Raw genomic sequence first — 12,402 nt, 5'->3', positions numbered from 1 at the left:
CCGTTATCTCTCTGAGTCAGAAAAGCAAACTTCCACCAGTCACTCTCTAGCAGCTTCTGTTCGTTTCAACAAAGTTGTTAGCACAAAAGAAATGGCTCCAAATACAGGCAAGACCCAAGACAGCCTCTTTAAGCCACACACCCATTCGAAACAGACACTCCCACATGGAGGAACACCGCAGGCAAGGCTTGCTCACACACATGCACAGAGCCACACACGTACAGTCGCACACACAGAGTGAGCGGTGGATGTGTTCCCCCACACTAAAAGGAGTGCGCTCTCTCTCTCACACACACACACACCCCTTCACATTATCTCAGGATCAAACATATGCACAGACTCTCACAGACACCTTTGAAATCCCCAGCAAACTGGCTGGTGCCCCTGGCATCCTGCATGCCACTGCCCTGATGTCACCCACGAAGTCTGCAGGAGTTGCCGTAGGGACAGCTGGCTGAGGGCAGCTGCCTGTAGAAATGGACTAACTTGCTGTTTCTTCCCCGCCTGCTTCTTCCTCTCCTCAGCCTTTCTGGTCCCCGATGCTGCTGCTCCTGCTGCTGCTGCCCATGGTTTGGGCACCTTTGCTGCTGGCACACCTGCAGACCCTGGCCAAGGTAAGTCCAAGTCTCCTCCACTGTAGCTTCTTCTTCTTCTTCTTCTTCTTCTTCTTCTTCTTCTTCTTCTTCTTCTTCTTCTTCTTCTTGCTGGTGGATGCTGGCTTCGAGTTGAAGCCATACCCCTGCTCCATTGCGGGATGACAGCATTCCTGCCTGCTGGCCACACAGCTGCACTGAATTAGTACCATTACCCATTACAGCAGTCTGGCTCTCCCCGCTGTCTCTCCCCAGCCTCTCCTAGACCACAAAGCCCTGCACTGAGGCAGTGGCTGAACAGTGAAGGATAGTACTTCCCCTCTTGGTGCATGGGAGTTTGCTGCAGGGCTCTGGATCCCAAGGAGGTGCAAAGCCCCATAGAATGCCTGCGTGTGGCTGTAGAAAGAGTGGAGAGAGAGGTCCGTTTCTCATGGCAAACTCCAAATTTGTAATGTATCCAACCCCTGCTCACACGTTTGTCTCAGGAAGCCTCATTGACTCAAAAACATGCTGAGTTCCCAATCTGGATGCCGGGTTTGGTGGAAATGCTGGAATTTATGTGCATCATTGTCCTTAAATCCCTGCAAGTCTGGTTCTACTTGGGATGTTTCCTGCCTCCCCCTCTGGGCTTATTTGTGCTTTTGTGGCTTGAACAAATGAACACTAGTCAGGCTGAGACACCGTAATGACACAGACATAACTCTGTGACCTGCTGCCAGCAAAGGACAGGCCTGCCCTCACAACACATTCAGAGCTGTTACTCCCTAATCTTTTGCCTTGTTTTTGTGAGCTGGCCCTCAGAAAATGCAAGGATAGCTCAGGCAGGCGGATTAAACTTCCCTCAGGCGCCAAGAGGAGCCTTTCCTGGGAGTTCTCCACATAGCAGGCTTTACTGCAAATTTTCTGCAAAGCTTTACTGTGGACTCAACACTATCCAAAAAACCCGATGCAAAAAAATGGTGTGTTTTTTTAACCTCTGTTATAAATTGGTTGCACTCTAACGAGCAGTGAAAAACCCGAATCGTGTGTGAAGTGCTCCCTGATAGCTCGCAGGGACTTTGGGGTGAATTTGCCCAATGTGTGAATGCACCCGCTCCTTTCCAGAAGAGATGTGGGCTAAAAGCCGGTTGTGGAAAACTTCCTGGTGAGCCTCATCACTTCCTTTATGCCACAAGAATCTTGTTACAGCCACAGTGAGACCTAGGGCTAGCGTAGGTCTTCCATCGCCTTGCAAATTCCAAAATGCCATTCTAGAATCACATGGCATGCTATTCCAAATGTGTGGCTTACCTACCAACATTTGCATGCCAAAATCCCAAAGAGGTAAACTTGTAGCACTAATTCCAGGTTCCTTCACTTGCTGAGGTGCAGCTGGTGTGGACTCAGGAAATGGCCTTCTCTGCCACTGTGGCCAGTCCATCGGGCTCCCAGCTCTGTGTGAGGCTGGCCTGACCTCCTCGGCTGCAGTTTTCATGAGGCTGAAGAAGGCCTCCCTGTTTCACTAGGCCTATGAGCTAGGATAAGAATTGTGGCGAGTTCTGTTTTCTGCTGTTTGGTTTTTTAACTGATATTTTTTGCTGTTTTCAAACTTGTGTACCATGTTGAGGTCGTTCTCACGACCCAAGCTGCCCAGGTAGTTCATGTCATCTAGAGCAGGGATTCTCAACGATGGGTCCCCAGATGTTATTGGACTTCAAATCCCATAACCCCCAACCAAAGGTCACTGGGGCTAGGGATTATGGGAATTGAAGTCCAATAACATCTGGGGACCCAACGTTGAGAATCCCTGATCTAGAGCACCCTCCGCTCCCGGCTACTCCAGGCCTGGATAGCCTACCTTTTCTACCTAGCTTTTTATCGAGGTAGAGTGAACCAATGGTTCGCTCTGCCTCAGCAGGTGATCGTGTGGGTGATCGTCACTGGGTAGCTGGGCTTCCCCTGGGCCCACCACCATTTTGAGCAGCGAGCCAGGGGGAAAGGAGTGGCTGTGCCAAGTAGAGCAGTTGCTCTATTGAGAGCAGCCACACCTCTGCTGCTCCTAGGCTTGCCACCTGAAGAGCTCCAAAATAAAGAACACATTGAGGCTGTTGACATGACTGGGCAGGTGGAGCAGTGGGGCAGGGTAGCGGGAGGAAGGCTGCTTAAACTCACCTTCCCCCCAGACAAGCGATTTTGTGTTCCTCGGAGCACGGACTGCGCTCCCAGATGAGCAGCACTGCATGGTGCAGCACGCAGCTCCAGAGGCCGGGATGAAGTGTCCCAGCCTCTAGGAATCCCACAATGCACTATGATGCATTGGGGAATTCCCCTGAGAGATGGGCACTCTAGGCTCCAGTCTCTGTGCGAGGCCAGGCTGGAAGCAGCCCATGCTTGTGTATGAGCAGGTGGCTGGGGTTAAGGGAGCACTCGCTAGGCGGTGCTGCCCCGCAGGGATCCGGCCGGATCCTGGCGGTTCTCACACACAGGCTAACCCAAGCTTGGCATCCCTAGCCTGGGTTACGCTGCACACGAGAACAGCTTGACTGTAAATCCTTAATAAAATGACATTATGTGTCTGAACATGAACCATGATGTATTAGTAGTGTAATGTATTAATGTATTAAATTTATCTAATATATTTATATACTGCTTTTCTAAGCAATTTGTTAGGTAGCATTCAGATTAAGTTAGCCATAGCTAAGTTCCATTGAAACCTATCGGTCTTAAGGTATTAAAGATAATTCAGTTATTTCAGTGGTGCTTCTCATGAGTAACTTTGTCTGGATGCTAACCCATAATAAACAATAGTACTTTTGAAAAGCAGCATTATAAGAAAACAACATAGCTGATAACAATACAGTCTCAATCCATTTAAAGCAAATAGCAGGTTAAATTAAAGTTGCTTTTTGCCCTTTCTTTTGCATCTCTTCTTTTCCATAAGCATTTTTTATTACTCCTTGCAATATTTTTGGTGACTTAATATTTGTACAATTTTGGTATTATAAGCTGCCTTGAATAGCTTGCTAGAGAGGTGGGGTACAAAAGTTTTAATGAATAAATAAAACAAGGGAGTTTGTTGCAACCACCAAGGCTCAGCAATATACACAAATTAGCAACGAAGAAGAAATACTAGTGTTCTTAACATTTTTTCATACACAGTGCGACTAGCTTTGTTACCAGAGAGAGCCTCTCAAATCTCTTTCATTCTTTCATTTAACTGGTACAACTACAAGGGATTATAAAAAGAGATACTTTATTGACTTATGATGAACTTTCATTAATTAGGAACTTGGATATGTCTTGATTTTGACCCCTCATTTGAATGTTGCAAATTTGACCTTCTCCAGGGCAATATGCAGACCCTACAATGGGGTCAGGACGTATCTCGGAAATGTGCTTCCACACTTCCTGCATCGTGACACCGCAGTCCCTACTCGGACAGCAGAGTGCTGTTCACATTTCCAGTACCTTGTCTCGAATTTAATCACTGCGAAATAGACCTAGGGTGTCAAAAGTTGCTGTTTTTTCGCAGGCTGTTAGTTGCTGTGAGACTGCTCCCCCTGCTGTTTACATTTTGAATGCGACTTGCCTGAACAGAGGCATTTTGCTGCTTATGAGCAGCTAGGCTGGAAAGCACCCAGCTTCATGCTGTTTCACTTCATACACTCCACCGTGGGAAACGAAAAAGGCTCTGTTGCATATATTGCAATGAGCTTTCAAAGCATTATCATGCACTTTAGACAACCAACATAACTCCTTTTCCTATTCTTCACATTCTTTGTCTGCCTTTTTTTTTTTTTTTTGGCTGAAGATTGGGTGGAAGAAGAAGAAGCCTTAGTGACAGACAGGCTGCTCAACTCTAGGGAGGGACTCTTGCAGAATGGGCCACACCTTCACAGGCCTGGCTGCTCTCTGTTCCACAAGGCTCAGCCTCCTCCAATCGCCTGCAGGGGCAAACGTAAGCTTTTGGCTCCAAAAACAAGCTTCATCATGGGAGTTGTAGTACCAGAGAGCAATCTGCTATCCAGCCTGCAGGGCTGAAGAAGACAGCTTTCTAAAGGCCTGCAACATGAAGTCAGCCTCTTCCTTATGTGTGCACTGCAGTCAGTGACTGGTCTGAAAATACCAGTGCTGACTGCAGTGATCTCTGGTCAGTGACTGCAGTGATCACTGATCAGTGCTGAAAATATAGAACAAACTGTGTTCTTTATTAACTCGAAAAAGGACAGGTATATGTTAATGCTAAACAAAGAATTGTTCTTTGAAACAAAGAATGGCTGGCAAGCCTAGCTGCTCTCATGGGGCACATTGGGATGTGGGAGGATTTCCTCTTCCCGGTCCCAGCTCAGGAACATAGGAACATAGGAAGCTGCCATATACTAGTCAGACCCTTGGTCTATCTAGCTCAGTATTGTCTTCACAGACTGGCAGCAGCTTCTCCAAGGTTCCAGGCAGGAATCTCTCTCAGCTCTGTCTTGGAGATTCTGCCAGGCAGGGAACTTGGAACCTTCTGCTCTTCCCAGAGCGGCTCCATCTCCTGAGGAGAATCTCTTCCAGTACTCACACTTCTAGTCTCCCTTTCATATGCAGCCAGGGTGGATCCTGCTTAGCTAAGGGGACAAGTCATGTTTGCTACCACAAGACCAGCTCTACTCTCCTAAGCTCAAGACTTCACCATGGCACTGCTCGTGTGAGCATGTGGCATGGCAGATCCCAAGATGGCTGTCACTTGTCTAGGCAGGAACTTTCCTGCTCCCCCCCCCCACTTGCCAGCACTCCCCAACCTTGCTTCCAAGGTCATGAGAACAACCTTATTGGGTGTTTGGAAGCAAACTGAAAAGCAGTATATAAATGTCCAGATGAATAAATAAGTCTGTTTTTATTTTAGTAGGGGTTTTCCCATAGAGAAAGTAGCATCAGAACCAATGTATAAAAAGCTTGTCATCTTTCAGCACACTAGTTCTTTCAGCACACTAGCTCTCAAGGATATGTTTTCAGGTGGCAAAGTTGGCTTTCTGGAAAGGGAGGTAATAATCACTTCTTCTCAAGCAATGGTGCAGTTAGTCTGGCGGTGCTGTTATTTTGATCCTATTGCTGCAGTGGTGCTTTCTTAGTCAGGATGTCACCAATTATCTTATACTGTATTTTACGGAGTATAAGACGCACTTTTTCCCTTGAAAAATATCCCCCCAAATTCAGGTGCGTCTTATACTCCGATTGGCCGGGGAGAAGTTGAAAGTTTAGGGCTTGTCGGGAAAGAGAGGGGGAGGAAGAGGAGGAGGAAGGGTTCGGAAGGATTGGGGTGGGGTGTCCATTAAGGGCGGGGGAGGGTTTACTTACCCCTCCCGCGCTCTCCCCACTCCATCGCCGTATTTCCTTTACAAATCGGGCGGCAGGATACCTCCCTGCCGCACCTTTCTCCTTGTTCTGTTCAAATTGGGCGGCAGGATACTTCCCTGCTGCCCCCTTCCCCGCTGGGCTCCTTTTAGAAATCAGGCGGCAGGATACCTCCCTGCCGCCCCTTTCCAGGCTTGGCTGCAAAAGGCTTCTTAAAGCCTTTTGCAGCCAAGCAGGGAAAGGGGCGGCAGGGAGGTATCCTGCCGCCGGATATTGGAAAGGAGCCCAGCGGGGAAGGGGGCGGCAGGGAGGTCCCTGCCGCCCCTTTTCCGCTGGGCTCCTTTCCAAAATCCGGCGGCAGGATACCTCCCTGATGCCCCTTTCCCTGCTTGGCTGCAAAAGGCTTAAAAAGGCTTCTTAAAGCCTTTTGCAGCCAAGCCTGGAAAGGGATGGCACGAGCCCACCCAGGCGAGCGCCAGCCCGTAGGAGCCGCCGGAGGCACAAGGTGAAGGAGGTCCCGAGCAACAACTAGCAGCAGCCGCTGCCGCTGCGGGTCACCAACGTGGGCTCGCTGCTGCTGGCAGGAGGGAAAGGACAGAGCGGGGCTTGGTGGGAGGGCTTGGAGGGGAGATGGAGAAGGAAAGCTCGAAAACTCAAAAACTGGATGAAAATTTAAGGTGCGTCTTATAGTCTGTAGCGTCTGATAATCCGTAAAATACAGTAACTGCAATGGGGGACTTACCTGCTGGGGCAGGGCTTAAGTTTAACCTGATACTAAGGCGCTTTCCAGATTAGAAGCTCAACAGCGGCAAAATGCTTCCGTTCAGGCAAATCACATTAAAAACATAAATAGGAAAGCGCCCAGCAGAGGGAGCAGTCTCATGAAAACTAACCCCCCAAAGCCAGCAACCTTTATACCCTGGATATACGACGTTATAGCACTATATTGCAGCGATTAAATTCGAAACAAGGCATTGGAAATATGAATGGCACCCTGCTGTCAGCGTAGGGACTGTGGTGTCACAACACAGGAAGTATGGAAACACACTTCAGAGATTCGTCATGACCCTGTTGCAGGGTCTAATCTGGAAAGCACCTAGATGTATGTAAGGAGGAAAAAAATCTCCACAGACCATTTCCTCCTATCCTTTCCAACATTGCCATCCCTTCATTCTATGTCTTGTCATTTTGATGTAGCCTGAGCTGATTTTTTCATATGAGTGTGTGTGTGTGTGTGTGTGTGTGTGTGTGTGTGTGTGTGTGTGTAACTTCCCCTGCCCACATTATTTTTCCTTTTAGCTCCCAGGGGCTGCAAGTTTAAGTTGAGGTGCAGCAGTGGAGAGAGCCTGCCTAACCCTTCCCCCTTCCAATAATTTTTCTTTTCAAGAGGTCCCACAGGTGGAAAAATGGCCAAAGGAGAAAGGAAAGGGTTAAGCAGCCCCTCCATCACTTAAACCTCTAGGTATGTGAGGCTTCTTTTGGTTATGTGAGAACAGGAGTATACAGCAGACCACTTCTCACTTCTGTATTACTAACAAGGCACTGTGAAAGCCTTATTTAGTACATTTATATACATACAAAAAAGTCCCTGGGCGGTTCACAATATATGTAAATGGAACACTTATCTGAGTGACTGTCACTAGTTTCTAGTCCATCAGAGCCTAGGAGTATTCAGGCCCCAGAGGAAATCATACAGGTCCAACCACTCAAACAGGTTTTTCTACAAAACTGAAACAATTTCCTTTCGTTCACTTACATGGCCTTCTGGTCTAGCCTCTTATATAGGGAGTACATAAGAAGGGAAAGTTTCACATGACTACATGTAACATTAGTCTGGCCCTGAGTGTTTCCATCAGGCACTAAACTTTTCTGGCAACACAACCAGCTGGCTTTAAATGGATAACAATTTGGGATTTCTGTAAAATATCGGGACATAAGAGCACACACCCATTGGGCATACCCAAATCTGATTCCCATGCCATGTTGCTGACATTTTACCGATTTGGGCAAACCAACTTCAATCCCTGGTTACAAAAGTCGACTTGAAGTCAGTAAATTGTCAGTAGCTCAGCATGGGAACTGGACTTGGGCAGGTTCAGATTCATAAAAAGAGCCCTTCTGGATCAGGCTCAAGGCCTATCCAGTCCAGCATTCTGTTTCACACAGTGGCCCGCCAGATGCCTCTGTGTCTCCAGGCAAAAAGTGAGGGCATGCCCTCTCTCTTGCTGTTGCTCCCCTGCAACACGTACTGAGGTGGCCTCATGTCATGCCCTCATGACAGAGACCGCATGCCATCGTGCCTCTGAGGCTGAAGGTGGCCTCATGTCATGCCCGACAGAGGCATATGCTCTCAAGTCCTGACACTTTACTGAGATGTTACCAGCTTACTGCTGTGCCAGTGGTTGTTAGTGATGTGCATGGAACTGGCACCTGTCAGTCCGAAGGCAGGGGGAATAACTTTAAGGGTGGGGTAGGATGCTCTTACCTGGCCTCCTGCCACATTCGCCCGCTATATATTCAAACAGTCCGGTGGGGCAGCAGCATACCTCCCTGCTGCCCTGTTGCTTCCTTGGACCAGAAGTGTCCAGATGTTCCAGTCCAAGGAAGCAATGGGGTGGCAGGGAGGTATGCTGCTGTCCCACCGGACTGTTTGAATACACAGTGCTGGCAGGGGAAACGTGGTGGAAGGGGTAAGAGCACACACCCCTTTAAAGTTATCCCCCCCACCTTTGAACCAGCTTGAATGCCGGTCCACGGAACCAGTTCGGTGCTCCTAGAATTGGAGGGTCTACTCATCCACTTGCTGATTCCTGTTATTTCATACAGCAGGAAGTAGCAAGTTTGGTATAGGTGAAAGAGCAATTCTCGTGCAAAAACCTTCTGTGACATGCCTCTTGCTTGCACTGCCTTTCTCTCTACTTGGTTTAACTCTGCAGTGCTAAATCAATCCTACAGAACGTTGTTGGGTGGACAATTCCTGGGTGTCATGGAGTTTTAAAAAACATTTCTGTGCCTAGTCAGGAGTTGGAAACTTCTGCTTTAGTCATTGGAGAAAAATATGATGTAGGAAAGATAGAGATGCTACTTCTCTCTCTGCTCATATTGCAGAACAGAGATACTCCTTTTCTCTGGGCCTTGGCTCTGTCATGAACCCACTGAGGATCTTTATTTCAATCTCATAGGATGACAGATGCAACGAAACCAACTGGCAAAGGAATTCAACAACAGAAGAAGTGTCTGATGAGAACGGTGAGTTTGCTTCCCTTCTTCCTCAAGGAGTTCCTAGCCAGGGGGAAGTATCTGGAATATCACTGGAATAACCACTCTAGCTGTGTGTTATCAAACTCATCATAGGTGCAAGCAATTTTGGAACCAGACATATTCCCAGGAGTCAGCTCTGAGGCAGGGAGAGGAAGAAAGTGTGAGGAAGATGTGGAAAGATATTCCCTTCCTTCCTAACTACCTTTCTTGAAGGGAAAGGGAGGTAACAGGATTGAATTTTCTTCTTACCTGGCTTTCATGGAAGGGACATGAGAAGGGACAGCCAGAGCTGTACTAAACTTAAAAAACAAATAAACCCTGAAACAAAAAGTTCACAAAATGATACTAGGATTGCTGGGAGTGCAGAAGGCCTTTCACTAAGTTAAAAAAAAAAGGGGGGGGGGTTGTGCACTTTCACACATGAATTTTACAGATCAGGAGTCCTCCAGCATACCCTCCACTGAATTATCTTATTTTAAGAGAGAAATAAAGATGCTATTTTTAAAAATCCTCCAAAAAGCTTTAAAAACCAAAAAAGTTCACAAAACAGTAGTCACTGAAGTGGAGAATTGTGTTGCTTCTGGTCTCTCAGATAGATAGATAGATAGATAGATAGATATGTTTATCTTGCTATTTCTGCAAGAAGTTCAGAGCAACATACAGTCTAATCCATGGAACAACCCTGGACTGAGAAAGAACTGCTGTCCCAAGGCCATCCAGTGAAGTTTATGGCTGAGTGGTGATTTGAAACTAGTTCTTCTCAGTCCAAGACTGTCTCTATTTGCTATATCGGGCTTCTCAGATGTGGGTCCCCAGATGTTGCTGACTACAGCTCTCATCACCCCCAGCCACAATGGCCTTGGATGTGCTACATGATGCTAGCCCTATCTATATATCCTATAGGTGTTTGTGACATTTCTGCTACTGCCTCTTCCCTTACAGTAATATTGGATGCATACAGCTCATGACGTGATAAGCTGTGGTTGCCATGTGGTTGCTTGGTCATCTTTATTTGTGCAAGTGTGTGATTTTCTTCAATATATTCTAATGTGTGATAAAGGCTGGAGGCTTTTTGACCTAGTAAAGCTTCTCCACATTCCCCACGTGTTTCTACCATAACCTGTAGTAATCTGTGACTGATAACATTGGGTGGGAGTATTTCCCCAAGCAACAAAATCTTACAACTAGATTTCTGTTTTAAGGGAAAGCTTGTCTTCCCTGAGTTTTCTAAACAGTTTTTCAGATTTTGTTCAGATTTCTATTCCATTTCAGATTTCTTTTTCACTTCCTAAATGTGAAAGAGGACAACACCAAAGAAAGAGGAAGACATGTTTTGTTGACTTCTTTTTAATAACACAATTATCAATAAGAGCAAATTAAGACAGTGGATGATATCCTGATTAATGCAACATTTGTGCTGCTAATGCTGTGCAGGTGCTAGAGGGGAGGGGCACTTTTCATTGATCTCCCCTTTGCTCTGAAATCTTCTGTGCCTGCTGAAAATATGTTCCTGAAGATTGCTCAGCCCTTGGGGACATATTTTCAGCAGGCACAGGGGATTTCAGAGCAAAGGGGAGGTCGATGAGAAGTGCCCCCTTTCTTAATGCAGTATTGCCAGAACAAGTGTTGCATTAGTCTGGATGTCAGCCAGTGAGAACAGATTAGCTACTTCTCTAAACAAAGATCCAGGAAGTAATTATACATTCAGTAGTAAGTAACTCACTTAGATAACTCTTCTTCCTCACTAAGGAAGGAAGTTCTTCGGTGTATTGTGATTTCCAATTTCCACACAGAACAGAACTATCAATCAATCAATCAATCAATCGAACAGAACTACAGTACCAGGAACATTATTGACAAATCTAATGAACTTGATTAGCCAAGTCCCCCGACCTTAATTGGCAAGAAATTCAACCGACCTAGTACAGAAAAATGTGTTTTCAATAGATGTTTCAGATTTCAGATACAAAGACTTTGTTCCATCTGGAAAGCATAGCTGATGAGGCTGGGCATTCTGGATTACTATTTTTTTCCAGCCAATATTGCTACAAAAGTAATATACAGAACAAGTATATTCATTTCATCTAGATATAAAATATTGCATTCTGAGAACCTGCATGTATCAATGTATGTGGAACTAAGTAGCAGAGATGGGGCAGCAGATAGGAACAATAACTCAGTAACACAGAGGGTAGACTCAGTTAGAGGGACAGCTACTGTACTAGGAAGTGCTTGGGATTACAGCTAGGGATGTTCACGGAACTGGCGCCTGCTGGTCCGAAGGCAGGCGGGGGATAATTTTAAGGGCAGGGAAAGGTGCTCTTACCCCCTCCCACCACATTTCCCCCTCCAGCACTGTGTATTCAAACAGTCTGGCAGGGCAGCAGTGTATCTCCCTGCCGACTAGTTGCTTCCTCTGACCAGAAGTGACTGGAAGTCCCAGGGGCACATGCGCACTTCGAACGTGTGCACACGCTGCATACGCAATCCAGTCCAAGGAAACAACAGGACAGCAGGGAGGTACTCTGCTGCCCCGCCAGAACTTTTGAATATACAGCACCAGAGGGGGAAATGTGGTGGGCAGTGAAGGGCACCCTCCCCTGCCTTTAAAATTATCCTCCAGCACCCACCTTCAAACCAGCTTGAATGCCTGTCCACAGAACCTAGAATGGAGCACTGAACAGTTCTGTGCACATCCCTAATTACAGCATGGAGCAGGAGCAGGAAGGTCTCTAATAATAAAAAAAATATTATATAACTCCTGCTTGATTCTTGAATGAAAGCAAACACCACTTGAAACATTGGGAAATGTGATATTCCCACAATCCAAATGTGCTGCCCTTGAGATAGATATTCATCATGTATGTAACACAGGGAAACAAATGTCCATTTATTATGGAGGGGAAAGATTGTGTGGAAAGTCCCCAAAAGGACTGGTCAAAGTCATTCTTCCTTCCCTTACCCCTGCCAGGAGGGTTAAAATCCACTCTGGAGGGACTGGAGTGTGCCAGTCCACATAGTAGTAGTATTTACCCTGACATATCATGGATCAGTACAGACATGACTCTGTTTCCTCTCAAAGTGTGATTGGGCATTCTGGCTTAGCCTGAAGTATGTCCGGCTTTTTAAAATCCTGTATTTCCAGTGGCTTTTGAAAAAAAACTCGATTTTTCCTTTGATGTGCGGAGCGGCTATTGCCAACAATTTGCCTTACTCACATTTTCGTGTGTGT

At 46.6% G+C, this 12,402-nt stretch overlaps 1 protein-coding gene across 5 annotated transcripts in view; it reads left to right on the top strand.

Moving 5' to 3' along the window:
* LOC128324506 (receptor-type tyrosine-protein phosphatase V-like) overlaps positions 1-12,402 on the top strand; it is a 108,860-nt gene that overhangs the window by 18,940 nt on the left and 77,518 nt on the right. For 2 of the 5 annotated variants that reach the window (XM_053249165.1, XM_053249164.1), the window contains exons 1-2: positions 107-614; positions 9,092-9,158. In XM_053249165.1, coding sequence (XP_053105140.1) covers positions 540-614; positions 9,092-9,158 — 142 coding nt within the window. In that variant the 5' untranslated portion in view covers positions 107-539. Of the gene's footprint in view, positions 1-106; positions 615-9,091; positions 9,159-12,402 lie in introns of those variants that run through there. The other 3 variants (XM_053249167.1, XM_053249166.1, XM_053249163.1) reach the window with 2 other exon arrangements.

The sequence above is a fragment of the Hemicordylus capensis genome, chromosome 4 (assembly GCF_027244095.1).
Source record: "Hemicordylus capensis ecotype Gifberg chromosome 4, rHemCap1.1.pri, whole genome shotgun sequence".
NCBI classification, from domain to species: Eukaryota; Metazoa; Chordata; class Lepidosauria; order Squamata; family Cordylidae; genus Hemicordylus; species Hemicordylus capensis.
Note: the sequence above shows the minus strand (reverse complement) of the source record. Positions and strands in the feature narration are given on the sequence as shown.